General features: G+C 43.4%; 2 protein-coding genes across 5 annotated transcripts in view; one reads left to right on the top strand and one right to left on the bottom strand.

Annotated features, from left to right (window-relative positions):
* HEATR4 (HEAT repeat containing 4) overlaps positions 1 to 6,583 on the bottom strand; it is a 54,404-nt gene extending 47,821 nt beyond the window's left edge. The window contains exons 1-3 of one of the 3 annotated variants that reach the window (XM_045287788.1): positions 5,944 to 6,583; positions 4,271 to 4,355; positions 2,211 to 2,542 (exon numbers count right to left, since the gene is read on the bottom strand). In XM_045287788.1, coding sequence (XP_045143723.1) covers positions 2,211 to 2,282 — 72 coding nt within the window. In that variant the 5' untranslated portion in view covers positions 2,283 to 2,542; positions 4,271 to 4,355; positions 5,944 to 6,583. The remainder of the gene's footprint in view (positions 1 to 2,210; positions 2,543 to 4,270; positions 4,356 to 5,943) is intronic. The other 2 variants (XM_045287787.1, XM_004699024.2) reach the window with 2 other exon arrangements.
* LOC101649884 (acyl-coenzyme A thioesterase 1) lies at positions 6,251 to 16,543 on the top strand. 2 transcript variants are annotated; one of them, XM_004699025.3, is made up of 3 exons: positions 6,251 to 7,008; positions 10,787 to 10,989; positions 15,586 to 16,543. In XM_004699025.3, the coding sequence occupies exons 1-3, from the start codon at positions 6,441 to 6,443 to the stop codon at positions 16,168 to 16,170; spliced, it is 1,356 nt and encodes a 451-aa protein (XP_004699082.2). In that variant the 5' UTR covers positions 6,251 to 6,440; the 3' UTR covers positions 16,171 to 16,543. The 2 variants fall into 2 exon arrangements, with proteins under 2 accessions (XP_004699082.2, XP_045143729.1); XM_045287794.1 differs by lacking the exon at positions 6,251 to 7,008 and adding an exon at positions 10,004 to 10,034.
* The last annotated feature ends 3,549 nt before the right edge of the window (positions 16,544 to 20,092 follow it).

Genomic DNA, 20,092 nt, shown 5'->3' with positions numbered 1-20,092 from the left:
TGGGCGACCCCTGTGAAAGGGTCGTTCGACCCCCAAAGGGGTTGCGACCCACAGGTTGAGAACTGCTGCTTTAGCCTATGACATATAACAAAGAAACAAAAAATAAAACAAAACAAAAAACCCTTTGATTGCAAAGCAAACATAAAGAATACCAATGCCATGTTATCATGATCAGTTACTATAAATTCTATTTGCCATTATCTGGACACATCACCTCTGCTTGAGCCAGATGGGTCTCTTAGTTCCTAGCTCGATGAGAAGGAAGAAACACATGCTATACATGTTTTGAAGGGGCCTGGGAACAGGACAAAGAGCTAGAAGGTATGATCAAAAGAGGCTTGTCCTGGATTTAGAAGGCAGAAGACAAGCTCTTTATTTCTAGTCAGGTTACCCTGTGCTTAATCTCCCTTTCCCTCAGTTTTCCAGTCTGAAAATAGAGAACCGAATACTTGTTCTAGCTCAGTGTTGACATGAAGCCCCAAACTAGGTGGGTGTGAAAGTTCTTTACAAGCTGCAAAGTGTTACATAGATGTGAGGAATTGTTATTCCTGGGCTAGTGCGAGTACTATTGTTCTTACCAGACAGGATACAGAGTTAGATGCACTGGGTACAATTTAGAGGTGTTGAGGCATTACATTCATGAAAAAGAAAGGGAAGAAAAGACCTTGGCATAAAAAACCCACTGCCATCAAGTTGATTCAGAGCAACCTCCTTTAGGGCTTCCCTGAAACCATAGCCTCAACTTTCCTCCATGGAGCCACTGGTGTGTGTGTGTGTGTGTTATGGGGCTCCGTATTTTCCATTCTTAGCTATAATCTGGATCAGCTCAAGCTGGGCCCTTTATCCCACAAACAGCCCTCAAGAACCAAAAGCAGAATGGGAGGTCGGTCCCATGTGTTTTTTGCTCTGTCGAAACAAACCAACCTTAGTTGTTCAGAGGATTCTGACTCACAGTGACCCTATGACCCTTTCAAAGGCTGTAAATCTTGATAGGAACACATTGCCACATCCTTTTGCCCGTGACGAGGCTTGTGGGTTCAAACTGCTGACCTTATGGTTAGTGCCCTGGTGGAACTGCGAGTGGTTCAGTGCTCTGCTGATAAGCAGAAGGTCAACTATTGAGCACCAACAACATAAGAAATAGAAGAACTGGCATCCAAGAAGACCAGGTCGTACAATCCCATAAGCAGCAACCATCAGCATTTTCGATGTACTTCTAGGAACTTGGCTTGGACAGTTGGGCCACGGTGGGATTGGAAGGGTTAGGCTACACACTTGAAGTTAAAAACCTAATCAACTTCTTAGACCACTAGCTGCACAATGTGGACGTTGAACTCAAGTAAGGACCCTCCTGCCTCTGTTATTTTATGACCATAAGCACGTTGACTAAAAATCGGTGGTATATCAGAGGTTTCAAATTTAGTTCCCCATGCCCACTCCCTAGACTGGTACCTGTATTGCAGAAGTGGTTAATTACACCATATTCTTATGGGGGAAAATGTGCATGCTATACAATTTTTTAGATGCTACATAACCCTCTCCAACATTAGTTTCCTATGAGCAGTACTCGAGTTATATGTGTGTTTATGCTACTTATATATGTAAAGAAGAATACTGTTATCCTGGTTTTTTTTTTGTTATGAAAGCAAAAGCTGCCGCCACTGAGTTAAAGACAATAAGCCTTAGCACCAAGAACCTTCTGAGAGCTTTTTAAAAACAATGCACTCTTCCCCCAACCACAGGTTCTGACCCTTAAGTTCTGCAGCTTCTGGGGTGGTGCTTGCTAGAGTTTGGCCCAAGGACCACCCAGATCACCCCAGGAGCTTAGAAAAAAATGCAGATTCCCTTTGTGCTACTCCCAGACTGCCATTTGGGAGATGACAAATGAGGTGTAGAGAGCTGCATGCTTAACCAGCTACCTGCATGCTGAACCAGCCTAGTTTAGCAGAGCCACTGCCCCAAGGGGTATGCGTTGGGGTGTATGCAGAGAGCTTGGTTAGAAGGGAGAATGGTATTAGAAAATACAGCCTTCCTTCCTAATCTGGTTTATTTCCATTCTTTGCCCACAAATACCGTGCTGTCTCCTGGGAAGACTCTGGAGCATATCTTGTCAGCCAGAAAGGCCACTGTTCTGACTCCTTGGTTTGAAAGATTCTAAAACCACACAGGCCAGAGAGAGGTGTGACTAAGGTCACAATAGGGGTTAGTACCTGAAGCAATACTGATCCTTCTGCTGCTTTCTCTCTGGATCTTTTCAGTGACTCCAGGTGGCCTCTTCTCATTCTGCTGTCAGGAGTAAACTATCAGCTACTGATAAAGCAGCCATGTTTTGAAATTCCAATCAAAATGGCCTCCTTCAAATAAGTCCTCACAGGGAAGGGTGGTTCTGCCTCTGAAACCTTCCTTGGTTTGTTAGGTTTCCAAAGCAGCTTATATTGGTCGCCAGGCAACCAACTCTTCAAAATTCCATGGGTGCGCTCCTAGAATCCATGGTTTTCATTGAGCCATCTTCTGCAGGTTATTATACCGGTTTCCTTGTAAACTGAGTTAGGAAAGGAAATCCATGGAATGGAAGGTTAACAGAATGCTAGGTCATCTTTTGAGAACAACCTCCACGTAAGGCCTATCTGTGGGATTATAAAGACTTTTCTCCAGCTTTGTCTCCCCCAAAGACATGCCAAACATTAGGGGTTTTTTGCCAGCATATGGGGGGAGGTCGGATGCTTAGAGACATGCTCCCTGCTGTTAAGGACAATGGGTTACTTCTCTCTAGAGGCCTGCAGTCATTGATTTGGTTCCTGTAGGTGGAGTTTACACCCTACAGATAATGGTGCCAGGGAACAGGTCAAACCAGCTCAGTGACATCCAAAGTTAAGCTGCCATCCTGAATCTAGGATCCGCCCATCTCGTCACATGTATACCCTCAATCCCACCTCTTCCTATTGCGTGTTTATCCCTAGATTGTCCTCCTCTCATTGCTGTATAACCGATAGTGCAACATACATACAGTGACGTATGTCTTTACCTGTAATTAGTGGGCTTGCACTCCCCGCTAAAGATATATAGGCCTGGGTTAGCAATAAAGATCTCTCTCGGCTCCTCCCTTGACCTCTCGTCTGCCAAAGATATATAGACCTGGGTTAGCAATAAAGATCTCTCTCTTGGTTCCTCCCTTGACTTCTCGTCTGTTCCCCCTTTCCTCTCCCATCCTCACTCCACTGTTGCCTTTCCCCTTGTCTTCCTTCCCTTCCCCCTCTCTCTAGGTGGACTACCAAGCGGGGCTGAGGTGAGCATACTACCATGAAATGTGTCTGACTCCATTATTTCAGCATCTCTTCTATCTCTCATGCTCTCGATAACTTTAATATAATATATATCTCAACCGTACAATTGTCTATTGAACCCAGGATTGGGGGAGGGGCTGGCACCCCTTTCAACCACACCTATCAGTTCTTATTTTCACCTGTCCAGGCTCATCAATCCTGCTGAGAAAGCGCAGAGCAGAGAACACAGAAGCACCCTGCCCTGGTGAGTAGGCAGATAGGACAAAGAAGAGACTAGAAGGAAAGTGTCTATCTCTGAGAGCGTATCCAGCCCTCAGGCAGCCTCGGTGGCATAGTGGGTAACACATAAGGCTGCTAAGCTTACGGTCAGCATTTCAAACCTACCAGCTTCTTGGAGGGAGAAAGAAGAGGTTTTCTGCTCCCATAAAGATTACAGCCTCAGAAAAGCACAGGGGCAGATCTGTTCTGCCCTTTAGGTCACCCTGAGTTGAAATGGGCTCAATGGCAATAAGTCTGTCTTTCTCTCGCTTCCCCAAACTCTACTCACTGCCATCAAATCGCTGCCAACTCATAGCGATTCTCTGGGGCGGGATAAAGCTTCCACTGTGAGTTTCCGAGACTGTAACTGTTTACAGGAGTAGAAAGCCCCTTTTTCTCCCACAGAGTATCTGGTGGTTTGGAACCACTGACTTTTGGGACTGCAGCCCAATGCCTAACCACTATACCAACAGGGCTCCTCAGCCCAAACTTCATGTCCTTCCTCCACACAGCTCCACTCTCCTCCAGCTCCTCAAAACTTGGCTACAGGGCGTCACTACCACTGATCTCCACTAGGGCACTCTTCAGGTCCTGCATTTCTGAGAGTAAACTTGTAGGCCTACAGAAATGCGGGTGTCCAGGCATCCCCCTGGAAAAGAACTAAAAGAAAGGTACGTGGACATAGGGTTCTGTCTAGCTGGTGCAGGCCCTGCTGTTGAGGTGGTCACCGGCTCATTTCCAGGAAAGGCTGGCTTTCAGACGAGTCTCAGCACTGGCGTTACTGTGTGCTTGTTCAGGCTGTGTGCGCTGACCCTGGAAGACAAACATGGAAAGACTTTTTGAAAAATGACATGCTAAAACATCATGTATACTTCCTCATAGACATCTTAGACAAAGAAGAAAACAGAAACTACCCACAGCACCCCAAGACCTAACAAACAAGAGTTTGGGGTAGTTTTTAAACCAGTCTCTCTTTTTTTCCCCCCATGTATTAATATCTTTCTCCAATCACATGAAATGTTCTCCTTGTATATTCAATTACTGCATCATTTTAAATGGGTACATATCTTCCAGTATACATAATTTAAATGTCTACTTCCAGTTTCAAATCTTTCCTCTATTAAAACTAGAGCATTCTTTATTGTTTTTGGTAAGCATTCTTAAAACCAAATATTTAACCCCCTTCATAGTTGTGTGATCTTCAACAATTGGGTTAACCTCCTTAAGCCTTATCTTGTTCCTGAGGTTCTTATAAGGATTAAGAGTTAAATATTATCTCAACAAAATGGAAAATGACAAAGTGTTGGCAAGGATGTAGAGAAATGGGAACCTGCTTTTGTTGAATGTAAAATGGTGTAGCCACAGCAGAAAAGCTTTTGACACATCTTTGAAAAGTTAAACATAGAATTATCATATGATCCAAGTATATATCCCGAAATAACTGAAAGCTGAGATCCAACAGATACTTGAAAACCAATGTTCATTGTTGCATTATTCACAATAGCCTAAAAGTGGAAACAAGTGAGTGCCCATCAACAGAGGAAGGAGTAAACAAAATGTGGAATACATACTTACAACGACATATATTCAACCACAAAAAGACATTAAGTTCAGATTCATGCTATAATAGAATGAGCCTTAAAAACATTATGCTAAGTGAGTAAGGCAGACACAAATATGATTCCACTTAAATAAAATCTCTAAAATAGACAAATACACAGAGGTAGAAGTGACAATTATCAGGGAACTGGGGAGTTATCACTTAATGGGTTTAGACTTGCTGTTTGGGGTAATGGAAGAGTTTCGGAAATTAAACAAACAAAAAGAGGTGTTACTGTTTACCTTTGTCTCATTCTTGAGACTCTTATAGTCCATAAAGCATCGCACAAAATCAAAATAAAAGTAATTAGAGCTAAGGAGAGTTACCTGATTAATAACCAGCCAGACATTAGATTTAAAAGCTTTTACTGAAAAAACCCAGCTATCAAGTTGATTCTGACTCATATTGACCTGTAATGTTTAGGATAACAAGGCTGTAATCCGTCACAACTTTCTCCCCTGGGTTTGGTTAGCAGCTAAGTGCTTAACCACTATGCCATCAAGGCTGAGGGGTCGAGGGGGGCGGGGAGCTTTTAAACGTTAAAGGCTTTTCCTTGTGGAGCATGCACCTTAATTTTCACGTTTTCCTAGTACAAAGGATACACATTTTTTAATATAAAGCCAGGTACAAGGCCCTGGAGGGAATCTCAAACAGTCTTTGTGGAAAATCCACCACTAGAGGTAAGAAATCATTTAGGAAAGGTGGGAAAAGGGGGAAGTCCAGGATGAGAAGTAGATCAAATGTGCTTCGCAGAGCAAAACGAGAGCCCAGTTTAACAGCATAATAAGGGCTATTTTTTACCTGTGAGGAATGAAGTCGGAGGAAGGCACTAGGACCTCCAGGGGTGGGACCAGTGTGGAGAATAAGCACACAGGCAAGCGACACACCATGGTTCCCAGTATGAATAATAACTGGTGTGGTTTTCTGAACCAATTCATGCAAGTCAACCCAGGTCCTGCAGACCCGGTATGCCAAGAACCAGACAACTGGAGGCTTTGCTACTTGCTAAGTTCTTCCTGAGAGTCCTAGCCCGACTCAAGAGCGCTGCGAGAAATAACTGGTCCGTTCTTCCCACGCATACAGGTTTTAAATAAGACTTTGTCTCAGTGTCTGTTTTCGCTCCTGCTGTGTGCCTTCCAGGGTCACCGGACCAGCCAGGCCTGCCCTGCCCAGTGGAACACGCAGCTCGGCCCGCTCCGAGTTCCGGCGCTCAGGCTGCAGGGCAGGGGCCCGCCACACGAGGGTTTGGAACCAAGTCTAACTCTTTCCGCAGGCGAGGTCTGAGTTCAAGGCACAAAATGATAGCCTTCGTCCCCACTGCCCTGCGCTTGTCCCTGACGCGCTGGCTGCGGAGGCCAAGGCCTCTACAGCGGAAGGTGGGTGGCCCAGTTTCTTGGATCCCAGCCAGGATGGCGGCGACAGTGACCGTGGAGCCTGAGGGCCACTGCTGCTGGGACGAGCCGGTGCGCATCGCGGTGCGCGGCCTGGCCCCCGAACAGCCGGTCACGCTGCGCGCGTCCCTGCGCGACGAGAAGGGGACGCTCTTCCGGGCCCACGCGCGCTACCGCGCGGACGGCGGCGGCGAGCTGGACCTGGAGCGCGCGCCCGCGCTGGGCGGCAGCTTCGCGGGGCTCGAGCCCATGGGCCTCATCTGGGCCCTGGAGCCCGACAAGCCCATCGAGAAGCTCACCAAGCGGGACGTGCAGACGCCCTTCGCGGTGGAGCTGGAGGTGCGCGAGGGCCACGAGCCCGAGCCGCGGCGGGTCCTGGGCCGGGCGGTGCACGAGCGCCACTTCCTGCGGCCCGGGGTGCGGAGGGAGCCCGTGCGCGCGGGCCGCGTGCGCGCCACGCTCTTCCTGCCGCCAGGTGAGCGAGCGACCCTTCACGATTTTGGGTTTCCATGAGCTTACCCCCTATAAGCTAGGGAGCTCTGGCGGTGTAGTGGCTAACCCGTGGGCTGCTAACTACAAGGTCAGCAGTTTAAAGCTGAGGCCTTCTATTCCAGTAAATCGCACACCCACGGGGGCAGTTCTATCCAGTCTTACCGGATGGCTGTGAGTCAAAATCGACTTCATAGAATAAGAATTTGATTTTGGTTTAGCATATTCTCTACAGAAGAAGGACATAGCTCCCAATATTCCAGAACTCCACGGACCTATATAAAGAACCCCGAGGTGTCAGGGAGACAGGAATTTAAGGTAAGACTTGCTGAGGAGGGGGCTCCAGTGATTAGTTAAAAGACATGGTAGGAAAGGAAAAAGGCAAATATGAATGAACTTATTCGCCACACACTGCCAACAAAGGATTGCCTAAAAATATATACATTTACTGCAAAATAAAACTACCAGATACCATTTTACACTCTCAGAAGTGCCACAAGGTTATCAATCTAACAATACCAATTGTTTCAAACTTGGTAAGGCAAAGGAATTCATACACGGCTACAAAGAATATATAATTATTCTTCCACTCTGGGAAACACATTTGTCTTAGAAAGCTGAATATATCATTCCACGTGCACACCAGAGGCATATTCATGAACGCCCACTGAAGTATTGCTTATAATAGCAAGCACAACTGGAAACCACCCAAAGGCCTATTCAGAGTACAGTTAGTTCTAGGAACAAACTGAGGGGTGTTTACACAGTGAAATATAGTATAGCCACAAAAGTGATTGATCTACCCTCAAATTTACAGCCATCGAGTCAATACTGATTCATAGCAACCCTTGAGGACAGACTAGAACTACCCCTTTGGGCTTCCAAGACTGTAAATCTTTACCGGAATAGAAAGCTTAATCTTGCACCTGAAGAGTGGCTGGTGGTTTTGAACTGCTGACCTTGAGGTTCTCAGCCCAGTGCATAAGATACTATGCCACCAGGGCTTTTATGATTGAGTTACAGCTACACAAATCAACATGGATGAACCTTCAAAAGTCTTGAGTGAAACAAGTAACAGAAGAATATATCCAATATTGTGTTAGGCTGGGTGGACTAGAAAAACAAATCCAGTGACACTCATATATATGTATAAGAGAGAGCTTTAAAAAAAAGAGAGCGAGAGAGAGCTTTATATTAAAAAGTAATTATATATGAAGCAAACATCCCAACCCTGTCCAGATCAAGTGTATAAGTCCAATGCTAGTCATGATCACACAGGCTGGTGTGCTTCTTCCATGTGGACTTTGTTGCGTCTCAGCTAGATGGCTGCTTGTTTATCTTCAAGCCTTTAAGACCCCAGACACTATATCTTTTGATAGCCAGGCATCATCAGCTTTCTTCACCACATTTGCTTATGTACCTATTTTATCTTTAGTGATTGTGTTGGGAAGGTGAGCATCACAGAATGCCAGGTGATTAGAACAGTGTTCTTGCACTGAGGGAGCACTTGCATAGAGCCCAATGTCCATCTGCCACCTTAATACTTAACATATTAAGTATTATATAACATATATCTATTTCCCTATCGTAATATAAAAATATATTTGCATATGTCCATGCCCATATTACAATCCATAACGCAGTTGTATTAAGCACACTTGTATATACGTTGCCATCATCATTTCCAAAACATTTTCTTTCTATTTGAACCCTTGGTATCAGCTCCTCTTTTTGCCTCTCCCCCCTCTTGTGAATCCTTAATCAATGATATATACTATTGTTATTTTATATCTTAAACCACACATTGTCTTCCTTCAGCTACATTTCTATTATTTGTCCCCCTAACATGTTAGAACTCTTGAGTCCCTCCTTGATCTTCTCCGTTTTATTAGCTGGTAGGCAGAACTACCTACCTAATTAATTGCTTTGATCCAAATCCAAAAAAAAAAAAGGTTAATTTTTTTCCAAAATAAAACTGCCTTTATAGAAAAAGAACCAAGAATGATTACTTATATTCTGTTATTTTCCAACTGCAAGAAAATGTTATGTTTTACATTATTTAAATGAGATTTAATTAATATAGTAGATTATGCTTGAACACCCTTAGTGGACAAGACCTGATATGTAGCTCATTTTCATGTACAGTCCTGAATTTTGGCAAACTTACAATCAAGATGTGGCAATTGCATTACCGCAAAATTAATTAAAACCCTTTGATAGTCACCTCCTCCTCCTCATAACACCTAGCAAAACTGATCTTTTTTGCCTCTGTAGTTTTGCCTTTCCCACAATATCATATAAATGGAGTCATGCAAAATGCTATATGGCTTTTCGGGTCTGGCTTCCTTCCTTAGCATAATTCAACAGCAGGTTCATTACAGGGTCACATGTGTCAGCACTTTATTACTTCTCAGTAGGACACCTTTGTGTGATCTGCACAGTTTGCTGATTCATTCACAGTTGAATGACATTTGGATGATTCCTAGTCTTTTGGAAATTATGGTTAAAGCATGTGAATACAAAATTTAGTGTGAACACAAGTTTTCCTTTCTTTGAGTAAAGACCTAGGGTTGGGATTGCTAGTCATATGAAAAATAGATGTTTAATTTTGCAAGAAACTACCCAATTGTTTTGAAAAGTGGCTGTATCCTTTTGCATTTTCACCAGCAGTGTATGAAGGACCAGTTGCTCTATAGGTTTATTAACATGTGGAATTGTGTGTTTTTACAGGGAGGGAGCAATGATTTATTACTGCTTATATAAATTATTTTCTATTACATGCTTTTTTTGTAAAACTGTGGGACTTTGATGCTCTGGGTGCAAACAAGGAATGTGGATTTAGATTTCATCAGTCTTTATATGCTTGAAGACTAGAGGCCTTTCAGCATTTCTGGTTGTTAATAGAAAACTTGGGTTTGAAGATAAACAAGTGGCCATCTAACTGAGAAGCAACAAAGTCCACATGGAAGAAGCAAACCAGCTTGTGTGATCACGAGGTGTTCATGGATTCAGGTATCAGGCATCAAAAAGCCAGAACTAAAAAATCATATCAATGTGAATGAGGGGGAGTGCCGAGTGCAGACCCAAAGCCCATCTGTAGACCCTTACAGAAGGGTCATAGGGAGGAGACAAGCCAGTCAGGGTGCAGTGTAGCAACGATGAAACATACAACTTTCCTCTAGTTCTTAAATGCTTCCTCCTCCCCACTATCATGATCCCTATTCTACCTTACAAATCCCACTAGACCAGAGCATGTACACCGGTATACATAAGAGCTAGAAACACAGGGAATCCAGGACAGATAAACCCCTCGGAAGCAATATTGAGAGTAGCCATACCAGAAGGGTAAGGGGAAGGTGGGGAGAGAAAGAGGGAACCGATCACAATGATCTACCTATAACCCCTTCCCAGGGTGACGGATAACAGAAAAGTGGGTGAAGGGAGACAGTGGTCAGTGTAAGACATGAAAAAAAAAGTTAAATTATCGAGGGTTCATGAGGGAGGGTGGGGGAGGGAAGGAAAAGTGAGGAGCTGATACCAAGGGCTCAGAGACAAAATGTTTTGAAAATGATGATGGCAACAAATATGCAAATGTGCTTGACACAATGGATGACTGTATGGATTGTGATAAGAGCTGTATGAGCCCCCAGTAAAATGATTAAAAAAGAAAACTTGGGCATCCCTAAATAAGCAACAAAGTAGCTTTTGACACACTGCACAGTGTGTCAGGACAGGCTGAGCCTTCTGTTTTGTTTCTTCCCAAGGACCGGGGCCCTATCCTGGGATCATAGACATTTATGGAATCGGAGGTGGCCTTCAGGAGTACCGAGCTAGTCTGCTGGCTGGGAAGGGTTTTGCAGTGATGGCTCTGGCTTATGTTAACTACGATGACCTCCCCAAGACCATTAAGAGCCTGCACCTGGAGTACTTTGAAGAGGCCGTGAACTACCTGCTCAGTCGCCCTGAGGTTGGTTCTTCTCTAAGCTTTATGTGCTACGTAACAAGCCTCACCCACATTAATGCTCTTGGTTCCCACAGACTTGGCTCATTCTTGCCACAGTTCACACTAGCTTTTGTAGCTACTTCTCATAGACAGTTTCTACATCATTTATGATTGTAGTTCCTGCTGGTAAAGCTATTCCTAGTGGTATTGTTACTGTTAGGTGCTGTCCGGTAACCCATATGACAGAGGAGAACTGTTCCTTAGGGGTTTCTGGGCTGTAATCTTTATGCGAACAGAGCACCAGGTCTTCTGTGACGAGGAACCATGGGTGGAGTCAAACTGCAGACCTCTCAGTTCACAAGCAAGCACTTAACCCTTGTGCCACTAGGGCCCCTTTAGCCGGCATTGTGGAATTTAAAATTCCCGTGTCTTATCGTGAACCTAGACATCGACCTTGGGTTTGGTACAGGGAACAAGGGGACAGGAAGACAATCACTGTCTTCAGTGGCTCTGCTGAAATGTTTGTGTTCAGCAGACTTCTCCCAGCTTGGTCCGGAATATGTGGGAGCTCAGGAGGAGAGTACATTTTAAAGGAGGCACTCTGCACCCAACGATTCCAGGGCCTAGGGAATATTTGGAGTGTCTTCGGTTTAAAGAATTAGAGAATTGGAAGATCAATGCTTGCTTATTTTTAAATCATCAGAACTCACTGTGGAAAGAAGCATGAGGACTTTTAGTACAGGAAATAGGGAGGGTAGAGTGGGGCCATAGACCAGGAGGCAATTGTGGGAGCAGAGCAAGGGAAGAGTGCATGGCTTCTAATCAGGAAAGGTGTGCATCAGGGTTGTAGCCCCCACCATACTTTTTCATTCTGTATGCTGAGCAAATCATCAGAGAAGCGAGATTATATGAAGAAGAATGTGGCATCCGGATGCGAGGAAGGCTTATTAACAACTTGACATATGCAGATGACACACCTGACATGCTGAAAGTGAGGCGGAGGTGCTGATGAACAACAAAGGCTGTAGACTTCAGTATGGATTACAACTCATGTAAGGAAGACCAACCATTCTAACACCTGGACCAAAAGGTAACATCACAATAAATGGAGAAAAGTTTGATGCTGTCAAGGGTTTTGTCTTACTTGGGTCCACAATCAATGCTCACAGACACAACCAGCAAAGGATCAAAAGACAGATTGCATTGGGTAAATCTGATGCCGAAGACCTCTTTAGAGTATTGGAAAGCAAGGATGTTACTTTGAGGACTCAGATGTGCCTGACCCCAGCCATCCATCGTATTCGCCACTGTATCAAATGCATGTAAAAGCTGGACATTGAATAAGGACGTTTTTGAATGGTGGTGCTGGAAAGGAATATTGAAAGTACTGTAGACTGCTAAAAGGACAACTAGATCTGTATTGGAAGAAGTAAAACCAGATTGTTCCTTAGAGGCAAGGATGGTAAGACTTTGTCTTACATATTTTGAAACTATTGTCAGGAGAGACCAGTCCCTGGAGAAGGACATCATGTTTGGTCAAGTGGAAGGACGGTGAAACAGAGAAAGGCCCTCAGGGAGATGGATTGACACAGTGGCTGCATCACTAAGCTCAGGCTGAGGAACAGTTGTAAGCATGGTACAAGACTCTGCAGTGTTCCAGTTCTGTGGTGCATGGGGGCGTGATGGAATGGAGTTGACTTGATGGCACCTAACAACAGCAGTGGAGCCAAGGCATAGATAGGCTCAAAGTAAACTTAAGTTTTGATTTTACCAATTACGATGTATAATATTGTAAAAAATAAGAATACCAGAACACTTCATTGTGTTCGTGTGGAACCTGTACATAGACCAAGAGGGTGTTGTTTGAATAGAACAAGGGTATAGTGCATGGTTTAAAATCTGGAAAGATGTACATCGGAGCTGTATCCTTTGACCAGACTTATTCAGTGGGTCTGTTGTTGACCTTTTTAGGTACTGGCAAGGCTGTTGTGACTCATAGCGACCCTGTATCCAACAGAAGAAAACACTGCTCAGTTCTGCACCATCCGCTCAAATGTTGTTATTTTTAGCCCATTGTTATAGTCCATCTCATTGAGGGTCCTCTTTTTCACTGACGCTCCTACTTTACTAAGCATGCTGTCCGTTTCCAGGGACTGGCCCTTCTTGATAGCCTATTAAAAATAAATGAGATGCAGTCTTGCCATCCTCGCTTCTAAGGAGCATTCTGGCTGTACTTCTAAGACAGATTTGTTCTGACATTCCCCGTTACTTTCAGGAGTCATCACGAACACCATCATCCAAGTGCATCAATTGCCTTCGGTCCTTATTGAGTGTCCAACTTTCACATGCGTATAAGGTGATTTAAAACATCCCAGGCACACGTTAATCATCAAAGTGATAGGTTTGCTCTTCAACACTTTAACGAGATCTTGTGCTGCACATTGGCCCAGTGTAGCACGTCATTTGACTTCTTGCCGACTGCTTTATGAGTATTGACTGTGGATCCAAGTGAAATGAAACCTGTGACAACTTCTGTTTTTCCTCCATTTATCACCGTGTTGTCTATTGGTCCAGTTGGGAGGATTTGTTGTTGCTGTTCTTTTTTTTTTTTAATAAATAATTTTTTAAAATAAATCACTTATTCTTTTTATATTGAGTTATAATCACTTCATCTGCATGTGAAAGCTGGACAATAACTGTGAAAGACTGGAGAAGAATCAATACATTTGAATTATGATGTTGAAGAAGAATATTAGAAATGCCCTGGACTGCCTGCCGGAAGAACAAACCTATTTGCCTTGGAAGAAGTGCAGGCAGTGTGCTCCTTAGAGACATGCACAGTAATACTGGTTCATGTGCTTTGGACATGCAATCAGGAGAAAGCCTTCCCTGGTAAAGGACATGATGGTTGGTTAAGTCGATTCAGCAAAAGAGGAGGATGCTGACTGAGAGAGACTGTCGGCCTGGCTGCCACAGTGGACACACACTTCACCATTGTGCGCCTGGCATGGGACCCAGGCGGTGTTTCCTTCTGCTGCACACGAGCTCCCTGCGCCTCAGCTCTAACTCCGTGGCACCCAACCACAGCTCCGTAACCTTGGGACCTTGGTTTCCTCGTTTGAAAAAATTGAGATGATAATATCATCTAATTCCTAGTACTTTGGGTGAGAAGCCATGATGAAAAAAGATTACTCCTGAGATGTCAATCTATAAAAGGCCATTTGTTTATAACACAGAGGTCACCACAATGGATCAGAGTAGTGCTGGTGGAACTACCTTGAAGAGTACTGCAGAGACGATGAAGACCAGGAAGAGAGCAGTAACAGACAAACCCCACTCCCACCCCATACACTTAAAAAAAATGGGAATGGGGTTGAGAATTAGGGAAGTAGGTAGAGTGGATAGGAGGTCAAGGGATTATTCTTGACAGGCTTTAAAAAAGTTTGTGGAAAAATGGAATGAAAAGATAATGGAAAATTTCCTTGAAGTTTTTGAAGCCTCTGAGTATTAATATAAATAGTATTAGAGCATATAAATATGTTTTGGGGAATGAGCCAATAGGAAAAAAGCTAGGAACGGGAGAGAGAGAAAGTAACTGCTATAATAATGTCCATGAGAAAGTCAGGAGGCATGCGATCCAGGCCACAAGTGATAATGACCTGTGATATGAACAGCGCTACTTCTTAGATACACGAAGGAAGACAGAGTGCTTGAGTTCATGTGAACGTGGGTAGGTTTGGCAGTGGAAAATGAGGAAACGTTTCTACTTCTTAGCTTATATTTTCTTAATGAAGCATGAGGAGCTGAAAGGTGGAGGGATTCAGGTTAAAGGAATTTGAGAAAGTGTAAAAAAATTTTTTTTTTGAGAAGTGGAAAGCAAACGTTAACAGTGGAGTGATAGGATTGATGGACAGCGAGGGTGCACATTTGAAATTTGTCATCACAGAAAGAAAATAAGATGTATCAGCACAAATGTATATTTGTCCATCCCAGCCATGGAGGAAGTAGTGGAGTGAACTCCAGTTGGTCAGCACTTTTCCAGGCAAAGACGGCCAAAGGAAGAGATATATTAAATAACGTAAAGTGTTTTCAAGGGAGTGACTAGAATGATAAATTATGAAATCTAAGCTAGATGAGGAGGGAAGTTAAAAATAAGAGGGAGGTATCAAAAGTGGGAAAATGTTAATTAAGGTCTCAAAGATAGAAACATTGCTGGAATGGATGGTATCACAATGACTATGCTGGAAGTATTGAAGATAGGGGTCAGAGGCTGGAATGCTTGAAGGTGAGATTCTGGAGATGATGTAGTTATTGCCGATGACTAAGTTTAGGATAGGACAGTGACAATGAGTGGCTGAGGTGGAGTAGAGATCAAGACACTGACAATCAAGGTGTTTGGCATATCATCCATGCTGAAGTCACCAAGAACAATGAAGGAGAAATTGTAGAGAGGAAGATAGGGAAGAAAAAGAAGTAGATTTCCCATAGTTGCAAACCTTGGTAAGTGATAGAATCCAAATTCAGACTTTAGACCACCTGATTTCCAAGACTAGCAAATCCCCACCACATGACACTGTTCATGGACTCACTCTCCTTCTCTTGCTTCTGTCCCTTTCTCAGGTGAAAGGTCCAGGAATTGGGCTGCTCGGACATTCAAAAGGGGGCGAACTCTGCATCTCCATGGCTTCATTCTTGAAGGGCATCACAGCTGCCACCATAATCAACGGCTCCGTGGTCAATGTAGGGGGGGAGTTATACTACAAAGATGAGATCTTGCCCCCTGTGGGTATCAACTATCATGGGATCAAGGTGGTCAAAGATGGCCTTGTAGACATCATAGATGCCCTCAACAACCCAACTGAAGGACCTGACCAGAAGAGCGTCATTCCCGTGGAAAGGGCTGAGTGTAGCTTCCTGTTCCTTGTTGGTCTGGATGACCACAACTGGAAGAGTGAGTTCTACGCTAATGAGGCGTCTAAACGCTTACAGGCCCATGGTAAGGAAAAGCCCCAGATCATCTGTTACCCAAGGACTGGGCATTATATTGAGCCTCCTTACATCCCCTTGTGCCCAGCTTCCCTGCACAGCTTGGTGGGCAGGCCGGTCATCTGGGGAGGGGAGACCAGGGCTCATGCCATGGCCCAGGTGGATGCATGGAAGCAACTGCAGACTTTCTTCCACAGGCACTTAGGTGGTGAGAAGTAATTCATTATTGAACGTTGGGTTGGTTCGGTTTTAGTATATACTAGGACCACCATTAATATTAATTCACTTGAATGAATGAATATTATAAAACTTCTGGGCTTTTATTGCTTTTTCATTGTTATTATAATTATAAAGAGTTTTCATCCAATAAAAATTTCAAGAATTAAAGGGGAGCCATAATTATAAACAATACAGAGCTCAAACATTTGAGCATTACAGATAAAGCTGACATCTGCTTCATTGTTTTGACTATTGTTACTATCAACATCTTCCTTCCCCAAACTAACCTTTGTGATAATTGTGATGTATATTCTTTCAGATGTTATATTTGCACATGCATATGCGAACTAATAAAAACATTTTGTTCACTAAATATCACAGAAAAAGTGCTGATTTTATAAAACAAATATGTAGTAGGACTTACCTTGAAAGCAGAAGAAATCGGTGGTGCCTGCCACCACTACGAACTGCTTTCAGTCACATTTGAAAGTCCTGGGAGAAAACTGTGGAACAGAACTTAAAATCATAAAAGAGACCATGACAGAGAGAGATTGGTGGGACCCTAAGATTATGGCCCTCCTCCTTCAGATCTGGAACCGAACTCACATCCATGTTAGAACAATCAATATCTAAGGTAGGAAAAGCAGCATTTACCCCAGGACAAAGTTTAGAGGGCAAGGAAAGGAGGAAGAATGGAAAAAGAAAACAAGGAGATAGTAGAATAAGGGGATCGCATTGAATGAGTTGAATTAGATTGTGAAGGAATTGCTGAGTGTATACAACTGTGATCTGCTCTGTAAATTTACATCTAATTCACACAAAAAAAGCAAAAAAAAAAAGGTTATGTTAACTTTTTAGGGATGCCAAAGGGCTAATCTTTTTTTTAAGCAACAAAAGGCTATTTTAGGAGAGCGGATATCAGGGGCTCAAGTGGGAAGAGAATGCTTTGAAAATGATGATGGCAGCAAATGTGTTTGACACACTGGAGGAATGTATGGATTATGATAAGAGATCTAAGAGCCCCCAATAAAAGTATCTTTTTTTAAAAAGGGCTATTTTATTTTTTCCAAATACAGATGTTTGCATGTTTTGCAAACATTGCTTCATAGTACCCTGTGTTTTAACAGCGTGTAAAAACAGGTCTGTATCCACAGTGCATTGTGGACTTATCATCTTGTCATCTTGCACACACTCATCACTTAAAATGAAGAGTCAAGCCAGAGCTGTTTTTATCAAGGCATCTTTTGTAGGTGGATAGTTGTTTTCAAAAGACAGAACTGTGTGCCCGTATTTATAAATGGTAACAGTAATATTTGCAAATAACAGTTTTCAGTGCCACAACATAATACATCGTGATCTAGGAATTAGGGATAGAGCCACTCAACCTGAGGGCAGGACTTCTCAGAGTGTTTGCCCTGCCCTCCTGAGGACAAAAGTCACAATGGATAAAACACAATGTAGTTTTCCTTTTTAGAACTGAAGGAGTGAACCCACAATGTCCACGTGGAAAATAAGAGTAATTCAATTCCTGCTGTCATCTTCCAAAATGGCATGAAGTTGACTGCCTTAAAAGTTAGTTTCTAAAAAATAAAAATTAGGCTCTTCAGGTGCGGTATTCAAATGTTTTTTCACAAAAATAAAATCAATGATATGAAGCAGGTATCATACCTCACAGTGGTGTCTATACAAAATCATCCTGCTTCTCAATTTTCATATGTTATATGATTATTCAAATGGGCTGTCTGATTAATTATGCAAAACACAGATGCCATACACACTCTGTGTGTCTTCCAAGGGGGGTAATCTGAACATGGGGGATCACTATGAAGTTTTATGAAAAGTGAAAACTACAGTAGTGAGTAAAAGGCCAGGAAATTGTGCTGAGGATTGTTTTTTCTGATTGTAGCAATACATCTATTCCTTCTTCAAGGGCGGCAAAGGTTGTCCTGCAAGAATGTCATTAGAAAACTGTAGCCTTGTGCTGGACACAAATGATGTATGTACGGATTGTGATGGGTTGTATGAGCCCCTAATAAAATGATTATTTAGTAAAAAAAGAAAAAGAAAACGGTAGCCCATGCACTCTACAGCCTGCTCATGTCCTTTCAGACTGCTTTTCATTCTTAAATATTCAGCAAGGGTGCCAAAACTGCCATGTTCTGCGATATAAATCAGAAAGCTTGAAATTCAGCAGAGAGGCATTAAAGGGATGGAAAAACTACCTTCAGAAGAGTACAGACCTAGATGGAGACTATGTCAAAAACAATAGCTTCACAGATCGATATTTTGTTTAATAAAAGCCTTTTGTTAAGGCATTTGACAAAACCCAACATACAAACCTGATAAAAACAACGAAATAATAAAAGGGAAATTCCTCACCACGATCGAAAGCATACGTACAAAACCAACAGCCAACACTGCTGTCAGTGCAGAAAAACTGAAAACATTCTCCTTTTGAACAAAAGAGGGCAAGAAGCAGTTTGTTACCATTGCTATTCAGTATTGTGCTGGAAATCGGAGCCAGAGCTATAAGGCAAGAAAGGTAAATGGTTGTTGTTAGGTCCCATTGGATTGGCTCCAATTCAGAAGGACCCTGTGGACAATAAGGAAACACCACCCCGTCCTGCGCCAGCTTCGCCGTTGTTCTTACGTTTGAGCTCATTGGTGCAGCCACTGCGTCGATCCATCCTGTTCAGGGTCCTCCTCTTTTTTTTGCTGCCCCTCCACTTTACCAAGTATCTTCTCCAGGGACTGGTCTCCAGGGACAACATGTCCAAAATACATGAGAAAACGTCTCGCGATCCTTGCTTCTAAGGGGCATGATGACTATTTCTTCCAAGAAAGATCTGTTTGTTGTTTTGGCCATCGTGATATGTTCAATATGTTTTTGCCAACACCATAATTCAAATGGAGCAATTTTTCTTTGGTCTTCCTTATTCCAGGTCCAACTTTCATATATCTATGAGGCCATTGAAAACACCATGACTTGAGTCAGGCACACCTTAGTCCTCAAAGTAACGTCCCTGCTTTTCAACACTCTAGAGAGATCTTGCATAGCAGAGTTACCCAATGCGATGCATCATTTGATGTCTTAACTGTTGCTTCCATCAACATTACAAACATACCCAAATCCTTGACAGCTTCAATCTTTTGTCCATTTATCATGATGTTACTTATTCTACTAATTTGCCACTCCTTGCCACTAATTTTCGATCACTTGTTGCTCGCTCGTCCCTGGGTTGATCAACACCACCTCCTTTCCCTCGCCTCCCCCTCTCCCATGTCCCCCCCGGAACCATGGGTCCCATTGTTTTCTCCTCCAAAGTTCATCCAGCCTATCTTATCTAGATAGATCTTCAGAGAAAATAATATGCACCAAAAACAAAGCATAGCAAGACAAAGTGACAAAGGAGAACACAACAATGACAACAACAAAGAAAACCAATGACCCGGAAAAGGATAAATTAATTTTTAAAATTAAAGAAGAAGAAGAAAAGCCTGTAAATAGATCAAGGTCTGATTTTTGACTTCTAGGCTTGTCCTCCAGTTGAGTCCGATGGGGTGCCATGCTCTGGCCCCAAAGTCTACCCTTTGCACTCCCTGGGGAACTCCCTACTCTGCTCCTCCCCCCCAGCCCCCACATTGCTCTGCCTCATGCCCTTAGCGTTTTTGCCTCGGTGTGGTGGGGTCAGACCAGGCCAATCCTGACACTGAGTCTCCAGTGTTGTCCCCCATAGGGCCATAGGTCAGCGAGGGACATCATGTCTTATAGTGGGATCAGCCATTTGGTCTGCTGTGCATTGGCTGTTCGGAGCGGGGATATCGTCCTCCAGGCCTGGTGGGCCAGGATGTGCTCCACTCTCTCTTCCTCCCCCTTCATTTGCTCCCGTGTGCTCTGATCAGACAGGTCCCTCTCCCCTAG

The sequence above is a fragment of the Echinops telfairi genome, unplaced genomic scaffold (assembly GCF_000313985.2).
Source record: "Echinops telfairi isolate 266 unplaced genomic scaffold, ASM31398v2 ScPeMD7_18;HRSCAF=68, whole genome shotgun sequence".
NCBI lineage: Eukaryota > Metazoa > Chordata > Mammalia > Afrosoricida > Tenrecidae > Echinops > Echinops telfairi.
Note: the sequence above shows the minus strand (reverse complement) of the source record. Positions and strands in the feature narration are given on the sequence as shown.